We start from the raw sequence: 24,232 nt of genomic DNA, 5'->3' as shown, positions 1-24,232 counted from the left end.
GACTTTAGGTCATCTGGTGGAAGTGTTGTAAAAGCAGCCACTTAAGGTGATGTGAGGATAAGAAGCTAATCTAGCTGTACTCTCAACACACTCGTGTTTCTCTCCATATCTCCCAGGTGGGACTGACATAAGAAAATCCATAGAGCTAATAGTGTCTGTGATTTGGAATCAGCATGACTTAAAATTGCGCTTGGTGTGACTTAGTGCAAAAACTTGTGTCAAACTTTGATATTGGAGTGAACTATCCATCGGATGCGACTGACTGTGAAGCTTTTCTCTAAAGGAATGTGTTCTTAATCCAATTCTTCAGCAGTTCCTGCGGTGTAAAACCAGACTTGAAACACCATGAGACAGCAATTCAGACAATGTCCTAAGAGCGATGCTTAACACAGAGGATGAATAGATGCTCCGTTGTCAAAAAGCATCAGGAAAGAAGGGAGACCTTTGAGTCTATGCAAATTACAACTCCATCTGCATGTAAAGCCAACCGACCAGAACACGGGAAATAGGATGTTCAGTATCAAAGTTTCACACATTAAAAGTAGATGAAAGTTAGTAAGAAAGAAAGAAAGGGAGAGATTGGGAGGGGGAATAAGGCGGGAACCCGCTTTGCTTTCCTGCAATGTGAAGTGTGACTGACTTAGCTCATTTGTGCCTGGTTTTGGTGTGTTCAAATAAAAGCCAGTTTCATAATCCTAAGTTTGTCACAGTTCTCAGTCCGGTACACAGAATCAAGACCCCCTGCTCATATCCACACACATGGGATGCATCCAGAAATGCCTTTCATTCAGAAGACTGGCTTTAATGTAAAGGGCCAGCGTCTGTGAAGCTTCAGCCAGCATGCTGACAACTGATGAGAAAAATTCTGCACAGCTCAACTCAGCTGGAGCTCATTTGCACTCAACAGCCATAACTTTAACATGGGCTGAGATGTTTAACACTTGAAAGTCTTGTTTTATAGATTAGAACTGGATTCTAAACTTTACGAAAACCATTCCAATCCTTTTCTGACCAATTTTAGGTATCAGTGGATAGAAATTATTCCATATCTGCAAGGGAAATAATTATCCATTAAACTGGTAGTAAAAAACCTATCTTGTCAATTTATCACATATCAAACGTTTGTGTGACCAGGCTACTCTGTACACTCTCTTTGAAACAGCACCTGGAAATAAATGGGAAAGAGTTGAACTGATAAGTCTGACTTGTGGACTGGCCTCCACACATTCAGACTAAGAGCAAAATATTCTGGTCCAACAGCCTCAAATTTTCAGTGAAGGAGCTTTTGCAGCTGCTGGTGTCAAAGTTCATGTGACTACAATCAGAGAAGATTGCACATGTTTTCTCTGCATGGGAGCTGCCCTAGGAAAAGGTTTCTGCCCAAACAGATTTCTGGAGTGAAACCACAGTTAGGTAATGAACATAAAGGCTACACAGACCTTTTGAAGAAAAAAAAGTGCTCTGAGCAGATCATTAATGGCTTCTGCCTGCTCATACACAGATCAAACAGAGTATCATCTGCACTAAAAACTATCACTGTTAGTGTTGTCTTAGCACATGAAAATTTGGCAAACTAGCGATCTTTGCATTTAACTCTATAATAAGTTTGCCATGCAAGAACAAGTGACCCGTATGTTGGCAGGTTTCTGTTATATATTGTTAAAAGCCATATGAACTGTTATACTTGCACATATGGTACACAGACATCCATCCATTTGACACTTATGTTTACTAAATACGCTTGCAAATTCTTCATCTGAAAACATGTTAATAAAGTGTTCATCAATCTGTTTTCAAGTAAGCTAATTAATTTATACAACTACACGGTACAGAGTAATTTTATTGTGGAGTTGTTTTGATACCTTAAAGTTGAATATGCCATTGATTAAACTATAAAAGTGTGCTTGAGTTATAGTGGAAAAGGGTCTTTCAACAGGAAGATGATCCAAAACAATGATTAGCCAAATAATGGCTGCAAAAGAAGCAGGAGGGCTATGGTATTAAATCAGAGGACACAGCTGAATCCTACTGAAATGCAATGAAGGAATTCTGAAGCAGTCAGAACATGAAAACCTTATACATCCTACAACTGAAGGAATTTAACACAGAAGAGTGGTCATAAAATTTCAACAAGCTGATGTAAGAGACGTGGGTCCACAAGAGGTTTTTACTGTTACAGAGGGAAATACTAGCTTCTGAGACCAAAAGGGTTCTTATGTTTTCTACAGATAACATTTAATGATATTTTTATTATCGGTATGTTCCCTTATTGTGTTGTTCAGCTATATGACTTATCTCACAATAGGAGCATCAAATGCCTTTTTATTTATTTATTTATTTTTATTATGTTCCAAAATAAGTCAGTTTGTTTTCACTATTATACTTTTTTATATTAAATGTGCTGCGGATACTGTTTCTAAGATCCCAGTAATTGTTTTAAAACCAAGAAAATTAATGTGATTTTTTTCTTTCTTTTTGAATTTTATAATGCAGTCTATATTTATCTGCTTGTATCTCGCCTTTTAGATTATACATCTGAAATAATTACACGCTACAGTCAAATGTGTGAAGAGTTTGTCACCAGAAGAAGCTTTGTTCAGAGTGAAAAAATTGATTTCACTTAGAAAAGAAATGGAAGCCCTGACCGCTGTTCATATACTATAGATAAAATAAAATATAAATTTATCAAGACTACAAAAGTTACACAGTGATAACCTTCATAAGATTTCCAAAAGCATGTTATGCATACTGAAAAAACAAGAAAGAAAACAAAAAAAAACAAACATGTAAATCAAGTTATGTGTTCAGTATATTTAAACATTTGAAAGGCTGGAGTTGTGGAGATACAGAATCTTCCTTTAAGAGACTGTGTGTATAATTTGAATAACTTTTTCATTTTTTTTACATTTTGAATCTGTGATTTGATTTATGATCACAAAAAATAATTTCTTATTTTCAGCATTTAGATTCAAGCTTTCATTATTTTTTATTATCATCCTACAACAGCACTGACTTGTTTATGAACACAGTTGATTTATCTGATATATATGCTAACTGGTTCTATAATTTGTATTGCATAACTGCTGCTGTCTCAACTCTATACACTCAGTTCAGCTTGTGAACTTTCATTTCTACCACTGCCCAGTGTTGCCATGGCACATTCTTGCCATCTAAACCTCCCTGCAGCTTCTCTGTGGCTTTATGTGAGATTTTTCTCTCTACCTTGTAGATGTGCAATTTCATCAAAAGGTTCTTTTTGGTTTTCAGATCTCATCTTGACTAAAATTGAAAATGCAAGCTTGACCTACTTTGATATTATTTGAAAGCCTTCCTTTACTGGTAGGCATTGTTTTATCCTTAGATCCCTGGTCATTTCCTTAGCCTATGGCTCTTGAGTATTACCAAAAGAGTCATTGGCTGACATTTCCTGACCTGACAAGTCATGAGTTAATTAAGGTGTATCTGGTGAATCCCACATTAGGTTCTAAAAAAGGTGCTCAAGCTTGTCATTATGATCCATTTCATTGGGCCACAACATAAGGTGAAGACTGGAAAGACTTGAGTCAAAATAAGGGTTTTATTATCAAAAAACGTAAAAAGTAATCAAAGTTAAAACTTGATGATAATGATGATGATGATGGTGATAATCCCCACATTAGTACAGGTTTTCTATGACTGCATAGTATACAATATGCTGGTCTTCATACAGTCTTGCTGATAATGGGAGTTCTTAAGCAAAATGGGAGCTGGGAAATGAAAAATGGCATGTTTAGCTCTTAACAGTAGTACAAAATGCATATTAGAAATGAACTTGCTTAGGCTGCAGCCCCCCTGTGACCCTACACTGGAATATGCAGCCATAGACAATTGCTGGCTGACTTGCTTTATTTAAATGTGTGTAGAACATGTACTGTAATCACCACAAAGCTTTACAACATGGTCCTGAACATTCACTCAGTGAACTCTGATTGATCATTTCTCAACACAAAACTGTAGTTAAAGGTATACCTTTATAAACTCCTTAAAACAGTCTTTCCAATTTATTTGTCTAATTCTGGATATTTACTCCACTTTTGCAGATGCAAGCCCATTTACTATCAAAGACTCTTGTAAAATGTCACTGCGGGGAGTGTATCACCTGTGGACTTGGCTTGATTACAACTGTTCCCTGTCTTTAAATTAGTAGTAGCAGCACAATGACATTTGATATACTGTTCATTTTCATGCTAACATAGACTGAATTTTCCCACATAAAAAGTAAATAAATAAATAACAATAACAACAACAAATAAAACATACAACTATAATTTGTATCGCTGCAAACTGGGGTATCCAAACTTTGCATTAAACCACATATGAGGAAAAGTGTAGTAAATGAGTCCCTGGGAAAAACGAATGATGTGAAGCCTGTCAGAATAAAAAGAGAGGATATCTTGGAATCAAATTTATATATATATAAGAAATCAAAGTCAAGGGTCTGCTTGTTATATCCCACTTCACAGATTTAGCATCTTAAATCTTTTACTCTCCACTGCATGAAGGGTCAAATATATTGAAAAAGTTAAATCAATATTTGCAAAAGATGTGGATAAATCAGCTTTTTGATTGGTGGAAACTTGATGTTTGGCCCTGATATTAAGTCTTCTTTTGCAAGAAAGTAATAGAGCTTGCACAGCTGAGGTATTAATAAGAAGTAAATAATCTTAAACTGTATACAGATACTTGCACCCAAGAGGAAAATACTTTTCCCCTTCATGGAGCTTCTGCTTCCTCATGCTGAAAAAGTCTTACATGCTGAAAGATGCGGCGTAGAGTCGTGAGACTGAGAGAAAAGAGATTTCAATCTGGGAATCAGTCACATTTCAGTCACACAGAAAGCTTTGTTTGAAAACTGGCATTATAAAAACAGAGATGACGACTGAAAATTTACACGGACTAATGAGCTGGAAAGATATGAAGCTTAACTTCTGGTACTCTGCAAATCTCTGTCTCTACCCATAAATGATATTTCTGACCACATCTTGCTGAAACCCTGAAGAACAGTGCTGTAACTGCAAAAGTAATGAAACGTCGGTTTAAGGACTCCACTGACTTCTTGACTTGACTGATGCAATTTAGCTCATATGGTTTTTTTCCATAAGAAATGAGTTAATTTACTATGTACCCAGTGAGAAGTTCTTTAGTCAAGTCATGTTTTGTTTCCATGTATCATCACCAAAACTCCCCCCCAAAAAAACAAGCACAGAAAATAGACGTATGCACATGTTTAAGTATTTTTGTGCTGAAGGAATTGGTTTTGTCCAGTCTTGAACTTTCACTTGTGAGACTTGTTTTTAAGTCCTGGATATATGCATCTTCTCTATAACTAGCATAACTAGAAGATCAAAGTAATTTGAATTTCGAGTTCATTCAGAAATGGCTTGAGTTTTTGTGTAATGATGCCGAGTTTGGTTCTAACATACACACCCAAATTTGGTACCTTGCCGTGTTTCCAGAGAAAGGTGTGGCCACAGGGAACTCAAAATAATTTTTAAAGTGACATACACTTAAACAGTCTATTCGGGACAATCCTAAAACCAAGTATGTACAAGAATGTGAAATCTGTATGGTATTCTTACCTGTAACTTTAAATCCACTTTGGATACACCTTTAAAACCTATGTCAGCATGTTTAAATAAGGTGAGCTCAGGGGATCTTTCTATTTATTAGAAGAAAAAATGACAACAGTGTCTTAGGGTCTTTACTTGTGTACATTATTCTGCATGGTGAACTTTAGCCATTGAAGGGAAATGATATTGACCAATGCACAATTTTAAGTATATGTCCAATTTCTCTTAAAGAAAATATCAAGGTCAAAGCTTTGATGCTGGTTAATTTGTGTTCTTCAACCCCTTAGCTGAAAACTATATGATTTAACTTTTCAAGGACAGAATTCCCAAATAAAAACAAGCCTGGCCTTGTACAATTTTCTCTTTCCATATTAGGCTTATTTTTATTTGATGTTATAACTACAACAAATTTGAGTTGGTGATTAAAATATTAATTGAATTTAATGTATTTTAACTGATGAGTGTATAAATCAACAAACTTATTCCAGTCTCTAGAAAGTTCTCAATTAAAATGTGACCAGAGTTGAAAAATACATATGGAGGAGGACCAGGATAATTATACATGTGAAAGTAGTTTGGAAGGAAAGGAAGCAATATTTGTTTCTATAAATAGCTAATGACTTATTTTAAAGATGCAATCAACAGTCATAATCTCAGTCTTGAATATTTAGTGGATATGCAATCAAATAAAGATCAACTTGTGACAACAGAATTATGTAGTGTAGGGATTTCATACACTGTAATTACAGAGCAGTTTCTGTAGAGCTGCACAATGGATATGCAATATATATTTTTATTTTTATTTTTTGTCAAACACATGGTTGAAAACTACATTTACCACTGCAGAAATTGTTTATGATCCCAGTCATCCCAGAAAACCATCAGAGGAAACTTTGACGCTGGATTTTTCCCAATCTTCTAAATTTACATTATTTGGCAACATGTGTGTATAATTATGAAGTTTGTTTTGAGTGTTGAGTTCAGTTCCAGCTTTGGTACATCGCTACACAACAGATTCCACAGGGACAGAGAAACGCTGCAAATATCAGACTTGTAATTTTTGATATGATTGTTCCAGTGTTTCCTGTCTGGAATCAAAGATGAAACATAAAAGCTTCTGGTCCGTAGATGTTTTTGCTGGAATAAACAGCCATACAGTTCAACACACAAGGAGGAGGGTGGAGCGCTACTGCTTTTAAAGTCCTTTTCCCTTTTACACCCCTCTAAAAGTATCCCTCTCTTTCTGCCGATTTCAGCATGCTTGCTTCATCATTCACAATAGAAAGAGAATGAAAACATGGGCTTTGGATTTTTATATGTGAAGGTCAGAATCAAAGCCACTTCACAACATCATGCCTCAACAGTGACAAACATGTCATCAGAAGGGATCATAAACCATGAAATAGGAGCATTAGTCCCATTATCCAGGAAATTGCCTCTCTGGCTTCACAAGACGTTCTACATTACAGCCTATATAAATGGAAATGCATTTACAGCTTATTTGGATGTACACTTCTATATTTAAAACACAAAGAAACTCCATCTCTTTTTAAGCTGTATTGAACTTCAGCCCTGTGTTGACAGAAAATAACTACTTTCAGGTCAATGTATTGGCAATGATGCTTGAGAGTCTATTAATACCACAAGTCCATGGGGTATCTGAGTCTTATCAGGCCTTGGCGGCCCATAGATAAAAAGCCAGTTCGATATTCCACTAGGTTACTCACATTACAACAGCCTCTTACACCACAAGGTCATTTTAAGTCCCTTAAGTCTCCTTATCGCCACACTGCTGTGTATTAACAGTGAATGTGTGTGTTCCACAAATAAAATTGTGTTTGTGGGACTTGCTACAGACACCTGTGGTTACATAAGGAAAATCAATACATTTTAAACTTATAAATAAATGAATCATTGACTCAAAATTTTTTAATGTAATCATTTTAATTTTGTCGTCCTGCCACGTTAAAAAAAAAGGCTCAGACTGCAGTCGGCTCTTCACAGAAGAAGCATCATTCTTCACTAAAATGTGAAAAAAGAAACTTGTTACACATATGAAGACTTTCAAACAACCACTACATGAGATGAGTGTAAAATTCTATATGACTGAACAGAATTGTTTAACAAATGTTCAACCAATGGTTTTATCATCCATTTTGAAAACACAAAATGGCAACAAAAAAAAAAAAAAAGAAAAAAAAAGAGAGAGAGAAACATGGAGTGGTTTATAGCATTCTGACACCCAAATAGAGGGGAAAAAAACATAAGTGCTAACAATGTTGTTTTTAATCAATACACTTCAAAATTAACCTGCAGACTTATTTAAAAAAGTGGGAAAATATTTAGAATGCAAAAGTATAAATGTATAAATGTAATTTAATTTAAAGGACAATTAACAAATATCAATAAAATGAACACTAATAAATTTTATATTATACACATTTATACACAAACACAGTTATGTATAGCTATATCTATATAGATATAGCTATACATATGGATACACACACATACACACACACACACACACATACATATATACATTATATATATATATATATATATATATATATATATATATATATATATATATATATATATATATATATATATATTATTTTTTTTTTTTTTTTTTTTTTTTTTTTTCATGCAGGCTTTTATGGATTTAAATTTAAAACATTGATTCTTGCTCTAGTCTACAATTATAATGTATAATATTAATATCACTTTTTTTTTTGCAGAATATGAACTAAACAAAGAATTAAGCTCAACAAAAACAACAAAATTTCTTTGAGCACATTTATACATCCACCAAGCCAACAGCAGAATCAACCAATCAGAATTCAGTGTGTTCAGCGAAGCGATGTGAGCTGATACCCATAAATCCCTCTTTTCTGCACTTTGTTTTAAGGCAGGGAGAAGGGTCCACAGACGGAATAACAGAGCACCCAATCAGAGGGCAAACTCTGTCACAGGTCCTGTTATTACTGTACAGAACCAGAAAATGGGGTCCAGTTTGTGGGTTTTTGGCCAACCCAGTTCACCTCCAGTATAACCAGTTCAATCCCAGCAGGGGGCGCAGCAGCCCAGCCTCTATGTTTTACAACATTCTTCATTTCCTCCCAAAATGCCTTTGTTTTACAAATTTAATTACAAATGCATTACAAATTTGTCTTGCTCTGTTGCAAATAAGGCAGTTAAAAATCAGTGTCCATGTACAGAATATCAATAAAAGCAAAAGACAAAAGTCACCCACTAACTCACTGACTTCCAACCTGAGCTCAGTACAGCAGTATGTGTTTATTTGGCCATTTTTCAACTGGAAGGAAGTTCTCAAAAAGATGTAAATGCAACAGAACAAATCAAAAACAAGACACAAAATTTGAAACAATGATAAAAAAAAGGTAAAAAAACAAACAAACAAAAAACAACAACAACAACAAAAAAACAAACAAAAAGAAAACAACCACAAACATACAAACAAAAACAAAACAAAACTTAAGCAAGTCCTGACACTCACTGTTCTTCTGGCATCAGACAGGGATATGAGTCTTGACTAGTCCCAACTGTGTACATAGTATCTCCTTCTACTTGCACAACAGATGGAACAAAAACATATAACACAAAATGCAGCTCTGTGATTCAGTGTGTCAGTCCCTGAGTCACTGTGGCCCTGTTCTGGAAAAGACACGATTCTGTCTGGAATTTCACAGGTAAACAACCACAATGTAATTTGTATGATTGCAATAGCTTACTATAGCACAGAGTGCAATGAGTAATTCATTGCTTGTGTGTAGATTGCACTGTGTACAGGAACGTCTTTGTGCTTGCTCCCATGGAAAACAGGTTAACGATGGGGACGGCCAAATCAGGTAGTCAGCAAGAGGAGAATGAGGATGAGGAGTGGAGGTGAAGCTGTCCTCAAAGATGAACCTCTGCTTAGAGGTACAGTTTCTGAAATGGATAAGCAAAGTTTGCATCAAAATTTATTCCTAATATGCAAGTACCAATAAACATAATGTCAATGTGAGTTACTTTTCATCTAGCAATCAGAGATACAATGTTTTTGTACATGAAAAAATGAAAAGCAACAGCTTCATGATGCTCTGGGTGTTCTCTGGGAGAACTACACTGGCTCTAACACAATTAGACTTACCACAGATTAACAGCTTCCAACCCTTTTAGGTCACATGGAGCATGACATGACATTTCCTTCCCCTACACCAATAATGGCAAATGGCAACACTTGTGGCCGATTTAGATCAAATCTTGAGCAGAAAATACTTACTAGAGGGGTGAATGCTGGTAAAGCTGGTAAATAAACAATTTTATTTCCACTTGTTTGGATGAATCATACAACACATACTCTTAAACACGTAGATATGTTTCATGTAAGCGTGCAGACATGTCATTAAGATTTGTAAACTAAAAGAGGAATTGATTTTATAATCTTGCATCTCACCTTGTATTTGTTTTGAACCCTCTGATGCTGTAATAGGCAAGAAAATAGGGGAAGAGAAGATTTAGATAAAGTTGAGGCAAAGAAACAAGTTGCTGATTAGTCATTTCTGCATGCTTAACTTTTTCAATAAAGCTGATTCTTTGTGGCGCAAAAGGAGCAAGAAACAGACAAATGACCAGAGGAAGGTATTTACCATTACTCAAAGACTAACACCATGAAAAATGAGTACTGACTGGCTGTGTAACCCTAAATATGTCCCCTATGCAAATTTTCTTAAAGGTCGGACAAAAAAAGAGCTTGAGAAGCATGGCAACAGGAAAAGATAGTGTTATGTAAATTAGAAAGAGTAAGAATGACAGAGATTATACAGAGGGGATACAGGAAATGAAAAAGAGGGGGGGGAGAAATACAAGAAAATTCAAAATGACAGAGCGAAACCAAGAGGTGGACAGAAGATGAAAGGGAGAGCAGTGGAGGCTCAAGTGAGAATGTATGGTGGAAAAAAAAAATTAAAGTTGGAAAGATTGAAACAAGGTCAGACAGAGAGAAAAGGGAGGGAGAGTAAGAAACGGGATAAGGAGGTGGTTGTGTCTGGGCGTCACTTGCTCAGCAGGAGGGGGCTGAAAGGAAATAATGGAGGGATGAATGATGGAGGAAGGGAAAGGAGGGAGCTGTTAAAAGTGAAAGAGGAAAAAGAACAAAAAAAAATATACAGGTAGAGGGACTAAAAAAAGGTTAAAATCCCTCTCTGTAATCCAGTAAGCAATGACAGAAGGGTCAGGAAACAAAGATGAGGCTGAACAACTGCTTATTAAATCGATCTACGGCCTTGAAACCAACTCTGACACTGCAAACCTGACAACACATAAGCAAAAACACAAACACACATCCTCACGCACTCACACTTCCATGCAAACAATGTGTGTTATCGATGACGCCATGAAAACTACCACCTATCCACACCCAATAGTCTCCCTCTGTGTGGCTGAACAACATATGGCTGACATGACACCGAATTACTCTCAGCTTGTGTACAACTAACAACCATCAAGGGGTTAACGAAGCATTAAATAGCTTGCCAGGTCTGGGCCTTGCATTGAACTGGCATGTGTGCATTCATGTGCACGAGTGTGTTTGAAGGGATTAACAGTTCATTTCTACTTTAAACAAGAAGTAGAAATTTTTTTTTAAAAAATATTTAAATTATCTTGTATTAATCAGCTGGAAATATTTTGCATCCAAATTACTCACGTCGTTAATGTAATTGCATCAATATTACCTAATAACTGTAATTTCTAATAAAATTTGTACTGTAAAAAAAAATGCACAGAACACAAAACAGACAAAATTTGAAAAAAAAAATTTAATGTAATAAAATTAAATCATATTATAAAAATGATACTATTGTTACAGAATTTAAAAAAAATAAGATTTGGATAAAATTGTGACAGTATTACAAACTATTTCTTTAATTCATCTAAAATTTTAAGAAAGAAAAAAGATTTAAATGTGTAAAAGGGCGTAAAAATGATCATGGTTCTTTCGCGGTGCACTGGAAAGTATTTTATTTTTCCTCTTAAATGCCTTAAGTTTAACCAGCTATGTGGGATTTGTGTGTTTTGATCTGACTTTAATCACATCACTTCCAGAAAAGCTGAACATTGGTGGCACTCGTTTGTATCAACATCATAAGTTTTGGTCGTGGTGTGCTCAGCTACAAAATGGTGTCTGCGGTGGCGTGACTGCAAAAAGAAAAGCCTCTCTGCAGTGCAGTCTGCTGCATGTGTAACTGCACATGCACCACCATGGTTAAGTGTGTATCTGTATGTGTGTATGTAGTGGTGTATGTGTGGGTGTGTGCAGAACGCTGCTCTGCAGAAACAATGTTCCACCATCCCACCTCTCCTCTCGTGCCGCCATTTTACACACACACACACACATACACACACACACACAAGAGCTAATGCTAACCAACTCTGACTGCTAGCGGGAAACTAAAAATTAAAAAAATTGGGAAAGGAGAAGTCGCTACGAACTTTAAACGCGACTTGATGAATATGACGAAATTCAAAATTTGAGATCCGACTTTGGGATGCGAGAGAACTCGGGTGCGAGTTTATCTGATCGAGTTTCGTCCTTGTGAGTGTCGAGTTCAGGGGTTGGAAAGGTATTTGAGCAAGTGCGGAGAGGGGGTTAACCAGGGTAAGGACACGAGAAATTAAAGAAAAAAATGTTTGAAGAAGGAAAAAAAAAAAAAGGAGAAAGAAAGCGAGGAAAATGGTGATGCTCTGCAAACTAAAATAAATATAATGGACTGCTCACAGCAGGACAATGACAGAAAAAAAAGAAAGTGAGCTGGAGAGGAAAGGGGATTCAATTAGGGAGAGATAGAAGTTGGTCTGTAATGGTTTCTCACAGTAGGACAGCTCAAAAGAGAAAGGCAGAGAGGCAGAGCGACAAGAGGAGCAAGAGAGATAAACACAACAGGAGTTTCAGGAAGAAGATGCAGTTGAAAAAAGGGGGGAAAAAAAGGTAAGTATGGAGTAGGAGGCGAAGTGAGCTACAGGAAGATGCAACAAAGGGCTGCAGGGTGCTAGAAATTTCATATGACACCAGTCTACTCTTACAGATTCACAGCCTCTTTTTCTGATGCAACCTGGGCTTAAGCACCTAACAGCAAAGCCTTTTTTCCAGCGTGATTCATGACAGTGTTGTGTTCAAATAAACAACACCACACACACACACTGCAATGTTGAAATACATATCAAACCTAAAAAGATAGTGCCTTACTCTATTTCCAACAAAATACAGAGAAACTGGTCAAAAAACGGGAGCATAGGACATCATTTTGAACCCTCTGTGCCACTAAATCCATCCTGCCCGATTTAGTACAGTTAAATTAAGGTATAAACACACACATTCACACATAGGAGAAGAGATTGAAGGACTGGTTAGTGCTGGCTGACCTTGGAGCAATGACGCTGTACCTGATGGACTCTCACTGTCACCTCTGTCCTTCAGACCAGTGTGAGGCGGTTTGTATTAGTGTGTGTGCTGATAATTAATTCAAACACCCATGACAGGGCATCCCCACGTGGAACTACCTTTTAATCACGCAAGCTACTTTTTAAAGGAGGGGAGAAAAACATGGGGGAAGAGAAAAGAGAGAGGCGCACGGTTTGAAGTTTGTAGCTGAAGGACAGGAGCTGCCATCACCGATGGCCACACACACAAACACACACTCAGAGAGTACACAGGGAAGGCATGCCCTGCTGCCATGATACCTGTCAGATAAAAGGCAACTTGAGCAGGAAGGAACTGGGGAGTATACGAGGTGCTACCACAGGGAACAACACAACAACAGCTGTGGTAAACTGCCATTCATGGACAGCCGGCAAAACACAGCCTCCAACTCTCCTTCATCTCTTCTCTCATCCATCTAATTCACTCTCCTCTCTCTGGCCGCATGTATGCTCATCCCATCGCGCTTGCTGCACAGCATGTGCACGACAGAGATGGAGCGAAGCAGAGAAATGGGAAGAAGGGAATCGGTGAATAACTGTACAGCACATACAGAGGTTCAACAAAGGAAAGGTGGAACGAGGAAGGTAGTGGCGTGAGAAGGGGCGGAGTCTGGTGTGGGTGCTTGTATGAGCGTTTGGAGCCATGGATGGTGCCTAGATTAGTTTTGCTTCAGTAGTGAAAGATCATAAAAAATGAGAAAAAGAGGAGAGTTGAAGAGACAGAGAGAAGGGGGATTAGTGCCACTTCAAGAATGACAGAAGAGTGAAGAAAAAAAGAGTGGGAGGTTGTAAAAGAGGGGTGGGGGGTAAAAGACAAGGAGGTGCAGATCCTGAAATTTAGTCAGGATTAGTTTTGGTTAAGAAATAGGATGAGCGTCAGCAGGGAAAAATCTGAAAAGGACTGAAGATGGGTGCGTGCATCTTTGTAGGTAGACCTCTTCCTGCTCCAAAGTAAGGCTGATTTTATCAGAAAAGTGAAATGTGTGTGTTTCTCCCAGCATTCATAATCCAGGTGATTTTTAATTATTTTGATCATTTTCACCTCAGATAGGTTGATTAGGGAATACTGTCAGAAGGTCAAGAATACATTAGCATTTTTTAACAGAAAAACTATCAGAGGCGTTTCTAATTAATGGCAGCCGGATAATTAGCATTTAAAAAAAATCATCAGCCTTCACTCTGGTAATAACAGCAAATTATTTCCCATCTCATCTCACACTGGAGCAGTGATGTCATTTAGGAATTCATTCTAGATAGATGAAGCTCTTTTAATCCTGTATTTTTTTCATCCTTTTAAAGCCAAACTGATTAATCTAATCAAGGCTGCAAGGTTGAGAGGTATTAGTTAGACATCCCTGCAACCAGTTTTTCTAAAAATAAAAAAAAAAACTGTCAGATCAGTCTGGGACAGCACAACAAGCCCCCTGCAGATAATGCTGGGATGGGAACTGGGACAGACGTCTCAGACATGCAGGCGAGGACACACACACACATTCAACATCAACTGTTAACGATTGCAAAGATCACACGCAAAGGTCCATAAACTCATGCACGAGTGCAGAAAAAAAGGAAAAAACACACTCACACACAGAGCACCCATACAAAAGAAAAGGGTCGTATGCATAGAAGGCACACACACCAATAACTGTACAGGGATTCCCACAGTGACTGGGAAGCATTCCCAACCGGAATGGGCAGCTCACTGGACTGGAAGACTAACATTACTCCAGGCGGGCTCTGGATTAGATCAACTCTGGGAATTTCGCACTGGGAAAGAGAGATGGGTAGTGGGAGAATGAGGATGACAAGGAGGTAGAAAAAAAAGGACAGGCAGAGGTTTAAGAGAAAAGTGATGCTTAAGAAAAAAACTCTTACTAATTAGGTTTAAAAGCCAATGTGAAGTGGTGAAGAGTTAAGCTGGTAAAGGGGTCTCATCGTGCAAGGTTAAAGAAAAGGGAAACAGAAGGAAGAGTGGTAAGGATGGGTAGCAGCTTTAACATCAGTCTATAGTTACAGCCTTGATGGTGGAGATGAGAGAGGCAGAAGAGTCTCTTGGTGTACAAAGGGGAAAGGATGAAAGGAAGAACAGATGAAAAGAGGAGTGTACTCACTGGGCTCACAGCATACTGTGACGCGCAGCTTCATACATGGCAGAGGAGGGCCTTCATCTGTGGGTAGAGCTGTGGAGAACAAGATGTAAATAAGCTGCTTACTTATCTAACCCAACAAACTGTTAGAATTCAGGATGCTTTTCCCATTGCAGCCATATCGATACTTCCTGCAACCCCGCCTCCCTCTGTTGTCACAAACTGCTATCACATTCGTCCACACAACTGAATAACAATAATATGTTATATGAACCTGCAGCCATTAAAGAATGCAACTGCTCCTATATAACCTCTGTTCACATGGGGGAATTATGAGTTTAATGCTGATTTTACAAAGAAACTCTGTATAGAAGTTGCAGTTCATGTGCTTAAAATCTGAATTATTCACAACCAGCTGCTAATTCAACAACCCTAACATCACCACATCTGTGTGACTGCTGATATTTTATCTCACTTTATGCTCGTAGAACACAAAATCTCTGGGTTTTTAGTTTTAGGAAATATGTACGACACAAAACAGAACACTTAGCGTTCTTTTTGGTTTTAGAAATATTTATGGGCAAGTGAAAATGGCGGAAAGATGTAACATTTTTATTATGCACTTTGATTCAAATTTGAAAGTCAAAACCAAATCTACTGTCATCACATTTTAAAAACACTACATTTGATTTACAGGTAGTCTGGACTTTCAAATTTAATTCAAAATATTAAAATTTTCCTCTATTTTCACCTGCCCTAAAATATCTCTAAAACTAAAATGAAAATAAATGATCCTAATATTAGGATGAAAATTCTTTGTATTGTATTATCCCCTTAAGGTCTACTTACTGTTGCCTGCATGTGGAATTAGGATGCAGCTTGTTCCTCAGACAAGTAGTTTGCAATTTAAATTGTTAGAATTTCACAATGATTCTTTGGATGAGTTCTGAGGTATTTCAAAATAGGTTTAGATATATAGAATTCACTGCAAGATTAAGAACCTTATTAACCAAAACTGGGGGTAAAAAGGTGAAAATTGTAGTTGCTTTCCAACAATACAATGGGGTAAATATTTTTTTTTTGCAAAGTTTTAAAAATTAAAAACAGTTCTGCCATTTATCCCAACAAAAGGTTTTGATTTAGGTACTAACCAATGCTATTTTCCTAGAATATGTGCATATTCTAAGGGAATAGCATGGGTAAGCACACATTTATCTCTTCAGCACCATATAATAAACTAAACCAAAAAGAGTAGGGAAATTTGTGTTGGGTGGATTATTTCTTTTGTTGTAACAATACTTATTGGCAATGAATCATACACGATTAGAAAGTCTGGTAATTTCCCTTTTACATGTTTGTAAAGAAAAGGCATCTGTGGGATAGGCATTAGGGTTTAGTATGCTGGTTGGGCCTACATACTCATCTTCTACCAGTAAACTGTCTACAAGATCACAACACAACAGTGTCTACAGGTGGCGTTGGACAGAGGGCTTTTCTTTTATAAGACATTCACTGTACACGGAATACTGTGAATCATTAACCTGTCTTCAGCTGTTAATTTAATTACTAAAACTTTGTTGTGTTTTCTATGACTTTCCCATTGCCTGTGTTTTCATTCTGATTGCTTATGTGCCGTAAATTACTTGGTGTTTTTCAAAAATTTTTCAGATACAGAGCAGAAGTTGTTAAAATAGTGACAGACTGTTAATCGGCTTGTGTTTTCTTGTATTTGCTTTAAAGCCCTCAAACACTGAGCTTTCTTTGCCACTGTTACTTTCTCCTTAAATTGTTCCATGTCAGGAGTATCTGACTATCAGAGGATGTCAAGGTGTTTCCTGTTTTTGATGACCCACATGTGTGGAAATTGTAGATTTTAGTCAGCAGGTTGGGCAGTTTGACAGGGACCAAGCAAGAGTGGGTTGTGAGGGTGATAGTTTATGGCAGAGAAGAGCTGAGCCCAGCTCAGACTGAACCAACTAATGCCATTAGTCTTACTAATGCTATTGTACTGTTCTCTTAGGCTAATGCCATTACGCAGTATCCAGTGCTGCAAGCCAATTCAACACACAAACCCCAGGGCCAGACATTTGGACCAACTTTACGCCTTATCTTTGATGTGGACAAAACACACACACAATCACTGTGAGCCCACAGTGGCCCGACCGGGGTGAGGGGGGGGCCTATTGTTACTTTTCTGTGAACTGGCATGAACAACTACAATAGCTCAGTGTGCATATGTGTACATAAATACATGTTTATGCGTGTGTGTGTGTGTGTGTGTGTGGATCCACTCTCATACCCTCACAATACTCCATTGTCCTCCAGTATGCAACAGTAATTTATGTAAAGATTCTTTCTCTTCCTTCATTTTATCCATCCCTTTTCTCCTTTGCTTTTGTTGTTGTCCCTTTTCTTTCTCCAGCGTGGATTCCTCTCACCCATCTTCTCCCATCCCCTTCTCACCCCCTCCCTTCCTGTACTCTTAGGCTGTGTCCATCTTTTGCTCTCTCTCCCTCTGTCACTCTTCCATGCTCCTCTACCTCTGTCTGCTTCTCTGCCCGCTGTTTTTCCTCTCCCTCCCTGTCTTCCCGTATTGATCCCCATTTCTTCCTCCTAGATGCTGCCTTCCCTCTGCCTCCTTGTTGTCACCCTTCACTTGACTCTTTCATTCTCTGCCTAATTGTTTCATGTTCATATCCTCTTATAATTACACTAGAAGTTGTAGTAAGTAAGAAAACAAAACAAAACAAAAAACTGATCTTAATGTCACTGAATTAGTGCAAAGAAGAAGTGCAAAATATTATGGAAAAACCATCTTGTATAACAGCAAGCAGGTTTAGGAAAATATCATACTAATGCCATTGTGCATACATTTACTCTATATATATATATATATATATATATACACACACATATATACACACACACACATATATATATATATATATATATATATATATATATATATATATATATATATATATATATATATATATATAAAATACAGTATATACACATATACATACAAATGGAAACAAATATTCATAAAAACTTTAGCCTGTGTTTTCAAAAACTCCAAGAGCATCATAGCTGTCCTCATGGTGAAATGTCTTCCCCAACCAGCCATTCAGACACACACCTCACCACACACTCATTCTATACTCACAGCTGTAATAGTAGTGTCTCCCTGGCAGAAACTCAAAGCCCAGTGAGAAGGGAGTGAACCTTTGGATCTTTTCAGAGAAGCGCACTGGTCCAAACGGAGCAAAGGGGTTGTTACATTCCCACCTCTTGATGGCCCCTATGGTTTCCACACATCCTTTGAAAGACTCCTCTCCTATCAGGTAGAGGGCAAGCGTCTCTGGCTGTTCAGTACCCAGGGCCCCCCTGTCAGGGTAGTAGGGGCAGTAGATGTCCAGGTAATCATTGAGATTCATCTGGACAGCCAAATCTCCTGCTAGTAACCTGGAGGAAGACAAGGACATGAATATTTTACATAACAATTACAGAGTAACACATGACTGAGGTGGTGATTAAACTCAAAGAGGGCCTGGAGGAATGTAGGTACTTCTAAATGATTGATAGATCATCAATATAATGCAATTACAGCCAGTGATGAAACAAAGTTGTGTAGGTCTTCATGAACATTTTGGGATTTTAAATATTGCAACTTCTGTTTGGAAACCACAAAATAAGTGCCACGCAAATTAAAAGAAAGAAAGAAAAAAAAAAAGAGCGAACAATTCCTCATGTGCTAATTAACACCACTGAGAGCAGTTAAGTGTAAAATAAACTTGACTCCCTTTGCTTTCTGCTTCTTACCATGTAGCAGAGAGACACAGAGGCATGTACAAACTTAAGCAAACGTGCATGTGCATGCACAACAATGTCAGTTGAGGTTGACTGGCTTTTGGCATAATGACAACTCTGGACAAGATGGCATCATTAGAACAGAAGAGCTGCATAATGCATGCTTTTTTCAGACTGAGGATTTTGACTTCCTGTCAGCTTGAATATAAAGAGTTACCCATGTACAAGCTAATAGGAGAAATACAGTAGGGAAAGAAGAAGGGAAGAAAAAGCTAAAGCAAGCGAGGTAAATCTGTGTGGCAAATAAAGGGAGTAATAGTGAAATATGAGACAAACAGTACATGAAAGCAGACAAGTGATATTAAGAGTTGTGTAGTAGGGCTGAAACAATGATAAATAGAAAAATTGAAGGCAAAAGCAAGAGAAAAGTTGGATGAATAGGTGAATATTGTGGACCAAAGAGAAACGAGTAAAGTGTTTTAATTAGCGACCCCAGAGAGTCTGAGTGCAGACACAGAGAGGAGATCAACGGAGTGCTGGAAGAGAGGAGACGGACTTTAATTGGTCTCCTCTTCACATGGAGCAGCAAGAGAGAAGAATGAGGGGCAGAATGTGGCTCAGGCAGAAGGTTCAGGTCCGTCGGTGGGAGTCTTTATAGAGGGGTGACAGAGCGGAGGAGAGAGGAAGGGAGTGCTGGGAGTCAGTGAAGGGGAACATGGGAGGGAAAAAGAGTGTAGAATTGAAAAAAGGTGGAGGAGGTGATGGTGCATGGCAGTATAGTCTCAAGTTAAGTAGTTGGACAAAGAAAAGAGCACAAAAAAATAAAAAGGAGGAAAACCGAGAGCAGAGAAGCAGGAGTAAGGCACAACTGATGAAAACAGAAATGAAGCGCCTAGATGTGACAGGAAGCAGGGGTTTGTGATGGTCCGGCAAATCTGCAGAGTGCATCAATGATGGATGGAACAATGAAAGCAGAAATGGCAAAAGAATCAGAAAGAAGGGGACCAGAACTAAAAAAAAAGAATGGTGCATATAGCACAAAGCTGTGTGAATTTATGCCTAACACGATATTGTGTGATAAAATCGTGCATTGATACCCAAGTTAATATTGATTAATGAAATCGTAATGTTTGTATTTAAACAAAATGATTAACAAAAACTACAAAAAACACTGTCTCTAGCACTACATGACAGCAGCTGGGTCCAACTGGACTCAAAGCAGTCTGACTACAACTTAATGATGACGTCCCATCTTGTTTGAATTCTTGCTTGTGTTGTTCTTACTCTCAAATGTAAGTCGCTTTGGATAAAAGCGTCTGCTAAATGACTGTAGAATAGAATAGAATAGAATAAAGAATAAATAAATAAACCTCTTCCTTCTCTGTAACAGTATATTTGAAACTGAATGTGAGTGCAATGCAAGGCTGTATTTGGGAGATAATGGAGCCGAAAAGTGGAAGCTCAAGTTGGTGTGTGTGTGTGTGTGTTTGCGTTGGGAATGCTGGTGAGACCCTGGAGGCAGGGCTTACCAAAGCTGCTTCCTGCTCAACAGCCAACATGTGGAATTGGCGATTTATCAGCAGCGACACCATCGATCAGGATCCTTCACTCAGGACAGGACACACACATACAGAATCTGCTATGATCAATACCCCCTCTCTGATTGTGTGTATGTGCACAGCCATGTCCAATAGCTTTATTACCTGTGTGCACTAATTTCAGCAGAAAGGGTGCTTGATTGTGTGGTCAGATGCACACTAAAGCACACAATCTGTGCCACCTGTGGTGCTCTTTAAGACACCTCTGAGGCAGAGAATGCTTTACTGTCAAAATGTGAGTGTGCATGTTATAATAGACACGTACTGTGTCAATATGCTGCACTTCCTGCTGTACATGCGTCACCTCAAGATTCCTTGTTGCAGCTCAAGCACCCCCACCCCTCCCACCCCCAATAGAACCTGACTCTGAATTCTTCATCACCTTCTTGTTTATGTCCATCTCATCCCTCTTTTTCCCCCCAACTTTGGATGACATGCACTCATCCTTCATCTGTTGCTTTCAAAGACTGCATATCCTATATAACCTGACCCCCCCCTACCTCCCACAAGCTTCCAGCCTCAGCCTGTGCCATATGCACGCCAGCAATTACAGAGTCGGTGTGCTGTACTGATGTCAACCTGTCATCCCTCTTTCCCTCCTCTTCCCTTCTCTCTTCCCCCTTCTTCGTCTCTGGCCCTGGTAGGCTTGGGTACGCCCTAATTACACTCAGCATCCTCCCCTCCTGCCAACCACTAGGCAGAGTGGTGACAGCACATGGGCATCATGGGAGCACTGAGGAGCTGTGGGTGTCAGAGAAGAGAGTGCTAAAGCAGCCTGTATCAGTGGGAAAATCCTCTGGATGCAGGAAAGAGAACTGGTTGTGTCCAGTTAGCTTGAGCTGAGGAAGATGGTAAAAAACAGCATACACAGTCACTGCACACAAACACACGTTTAAAAGACACACACACACACACACACTCATGCACACAATAGGTCATGAAAGTACTACAGGAGAATAAAACATGCTTCATCCATCTTGCCACAGGGTGATCAGTGACACCCTTGTAAGGACTGGCGCAGACTTGTAGATGATAAAATAATCTCACGTAGGAGTCAAATTGAAAATAACATGCTGGGCTCTTCAGTGAAAACTCTGAAAAGGCCAACAGTTATCCCCTCAAAATCACAGGAAATTGTATTCAAAATTCAAAACTGAATGTAGCTGATATCCTGCAAATGTGAATGTGGATGCACACAGAGGCATTGATATGTGTGTGTGCAGTTTTTTAATGAAATGCAGGGGTTCACTGTGGCAGAGACCTTTGATCCTTTAATATGAGAGAATAATTAAAGGAGCAACAATCTTGCAACACAGCCTCAGGAATACAGAACAGATTTTTGATCGCTCACAAAAGCAGCATACTGCGCATCCCAAATACACTGGGGCTTTTAACAAAAGTACTGCACATAAATATCTGATATAAAAATATCATACCACAATGAAAATGCTAATAACATGCTTACTCTGTATTACACATCTCAAATAAATGCAGGAAATATATGCAGCATGCAGTAGTTTTAATGCACACCTTCCTACTAGTGAAGGTACACTAACCAAAGCCCCGAATAATAGCCTTTTGGTTCCTCTCAGTAATGATGGGAGTCCAGATGACTTGGTTGAGCCTCAGTTCTTCTGTGGTTAATTGCAGCAGGGTGAACGTTAACGCAGGGTGGGATGCTGTCTGAGCACAGCTCTCTGTGGTCACCCTGACTTTACTGGGCATACTGTAGCATGACATAGTTAAAATCACTGTGGTGGGTGCTGCAGGAAAACGTTTGAAGGATTTTTTGGTGTTCGCTTGGAGGATGGCTTTATAACATAGCATTTATTTCAGTTTCTTTTCACATAATAAGATGGGTGAGGATAACAAAAACAGAAGAGTCTTTGCTAGGTGGATCATTAAACTATCTTTTCACAACATGAATACAGGTTTTGCCTCAGTGTCAAGAAACAGGTCAGACCTGCATGAACAACAACAAACCTCATTTGAAGATGTGAACCTGTGCTAAGCATTTATGTAGGGCTGGCCTTTAGTGAGCTTACACAAAATGTGCATTTGACTAGCTTGAAAAAGTCTTCACTAGCTTTTGAGTGAAGTGGAAACCACAGTTATACTAGCTTTGTTACACCATAAAATTTAATATGACTTCATACTGCTAGAGTATAAACGACTCTATGAACTTAATAGGTTACAATCCGTTGTCATGGCAAGCTGATGGTCATTCATCCCTGCTTTGTTAATTGTTAACAACTCAGATATATGGCAAGCTACCTTGTATAGAGGTAGGAAAATGCTAACACATTCTTACAGCCAAAGCTTGCCAATTTGTCCGTTCAATAATCTATTTTCCATCACGATGAAGTAGTAAATGTCTTTTCTGTCATTTTAAGATCTGGCTCATATTTTGCCAAGGTTGAGAAACGATTGTTACCTTGCATCATATTATGGAAGCGTCTTGCCTCTAGCTATTGACATCAGTGGTTCCACCTTTGAGTGTTTAGTGGAGCAATGTCAACTTTTTCTGCACCAGAATTGGTCTTTTATGGAGATATACAACTTTGTTTTGTCCTGCAGGCACAAAATTAAAAAAAGAAAAAGAAAAATCACATTACTTAATTGAGATATGGCAACAGAAAACGGAGGAAAAATTCAAGGTGAACACAACTCAAAAAGGTGTGTAAATCCAGACTTGGGAGGCCTTTTCTGAGAGGAGCACTGAATTTTTGGGTATAACTGATGGTTAATATGAAAGAAGACAAGACACAAAAAGGCCCAAATATAGTACAGAAAGAAAGTAAATGTGAAGCACTTCACTAAAGAGAAAGAACAATGTTCTACAAAGTTGCAGTGACCTCTTAGACCACAGGCTATCCTATATGTGTATATGTATTCTATGTTCAGAGGAAAAAAGAAGACAAGTCAGAGAGAGAGAAATAGTTAACTCTATACTTCTTGCCTCTTTGTTCACCATTTCCTCTCTCCTGTCCAGTCTAAATGGATGAAAAACAGAACAAAATGAGGACCATCCCCCATCCCCACCACCACCCCCGATTCACCTAGCTGCGCCCCCCTCCATACCCACACAAAGCTGTGCTGTGCTCACAGCCCAAACACCACTGTTGTGTCTATCGAGGTACTTACTCCCCTCAACGCACACAAACAAGGATGTTACCCCCCATCTATGACCATCTGTGGACCCCCACCACCACCTTGCCTGCCCAGCTGGCTCCAAAAGTCCTTTTATTACACCCCCCTCCCACCTCACACCCTCAAAATTCTGTAACCCCTACCTCTTTAGAGTCTTGGTTTCATTAAACAGTGGGTAAAGTCATGATCAACACTTCATCATTGACAGGGAAGACAGATCTAAGAGGAACAAGCCGAACTGCTTATCTCCTCTTTCTTGTTTGGTATGCCAAAGCAGGAGTGTGTGTGCACGTATTTGTGTGTTACTGCTTCAAGGTCAGCAGATGTGTATTTCAGCTGTACATCAGACTTTTTGCTTTCTTTTTCTGTGACTTGTAACCTCCACAAGTGGATGGTATGTGAACTTTCTGGCAACATTTCTCTGTCTGCTGTCTCCATCTGCAGTTTTCTTAACATGCCACCTCCGAGCACTCGTATTTGTATTAATATATGA

At 38.5% G+C, this 24,232-nt stretch overlaps 1 protein-coding gene across 3 annotated transcripts in view; it reads right to left on the bottom strand.

The window, feature by feature from the left end:
• Positions 1–8,254: 8,254 nt before the first annotated feature.
• Positions 8,255–24,232, bottom strand: part of si:dkey-246i14.3 (ephrin A4) — a 29,413-nt gene continuing 13,435 nt past the window's right edge. Inside the window, exons 2-5 of one of the 3 annotated variants that reach the window (XM_041988274.1) lie at positions 18,348–18,646; positions 15,206–15,274; positions 10,072–10,098; positions 8,255–9,563 (exon numbers count right to left, since the gene is read on the bottom strand). In XM_041988274.1, the coding sequence (XP_041844208.1) occupies positions 9,478–9,563; positions 10,072–10,098; positions 15,206–15,274; positions 18,348–18,646 (481 nt within the window). In that variant the 3' untranslated portion in view covers positions 8,255–9,477. Of the gene's footprint in view, positions 9,564–10,071; positions 10,099–14,614; positions 14,862–15,205; positions 15,275–18,347; positions 18,647–24,232 lie in introns of those variants that run through there. The other 2 variants (XM_041988275.1, XM_041988276.1) reach the window with 2 other exon arrangements.

Source organism: Melanotaenia boesemani, chromosome 6 (genome assembly GCF_017639745.1).
Source record: "Melanotaenia boesemani isolate fMelBoe1 chromosome 6, fMelBoe1.pri, whole genome shotgun sequence".
Classification (NCBI taxonomy): Eukaryota; Metazoa; Chordata; class Actinopteri; order Atheriniformes; family Melanotaeniidae; genus Melanotaenia; species Melanotaenia boesemani.
This window is presented reverse-complemented; position numbering and strand designations above follow the sequence as displayed.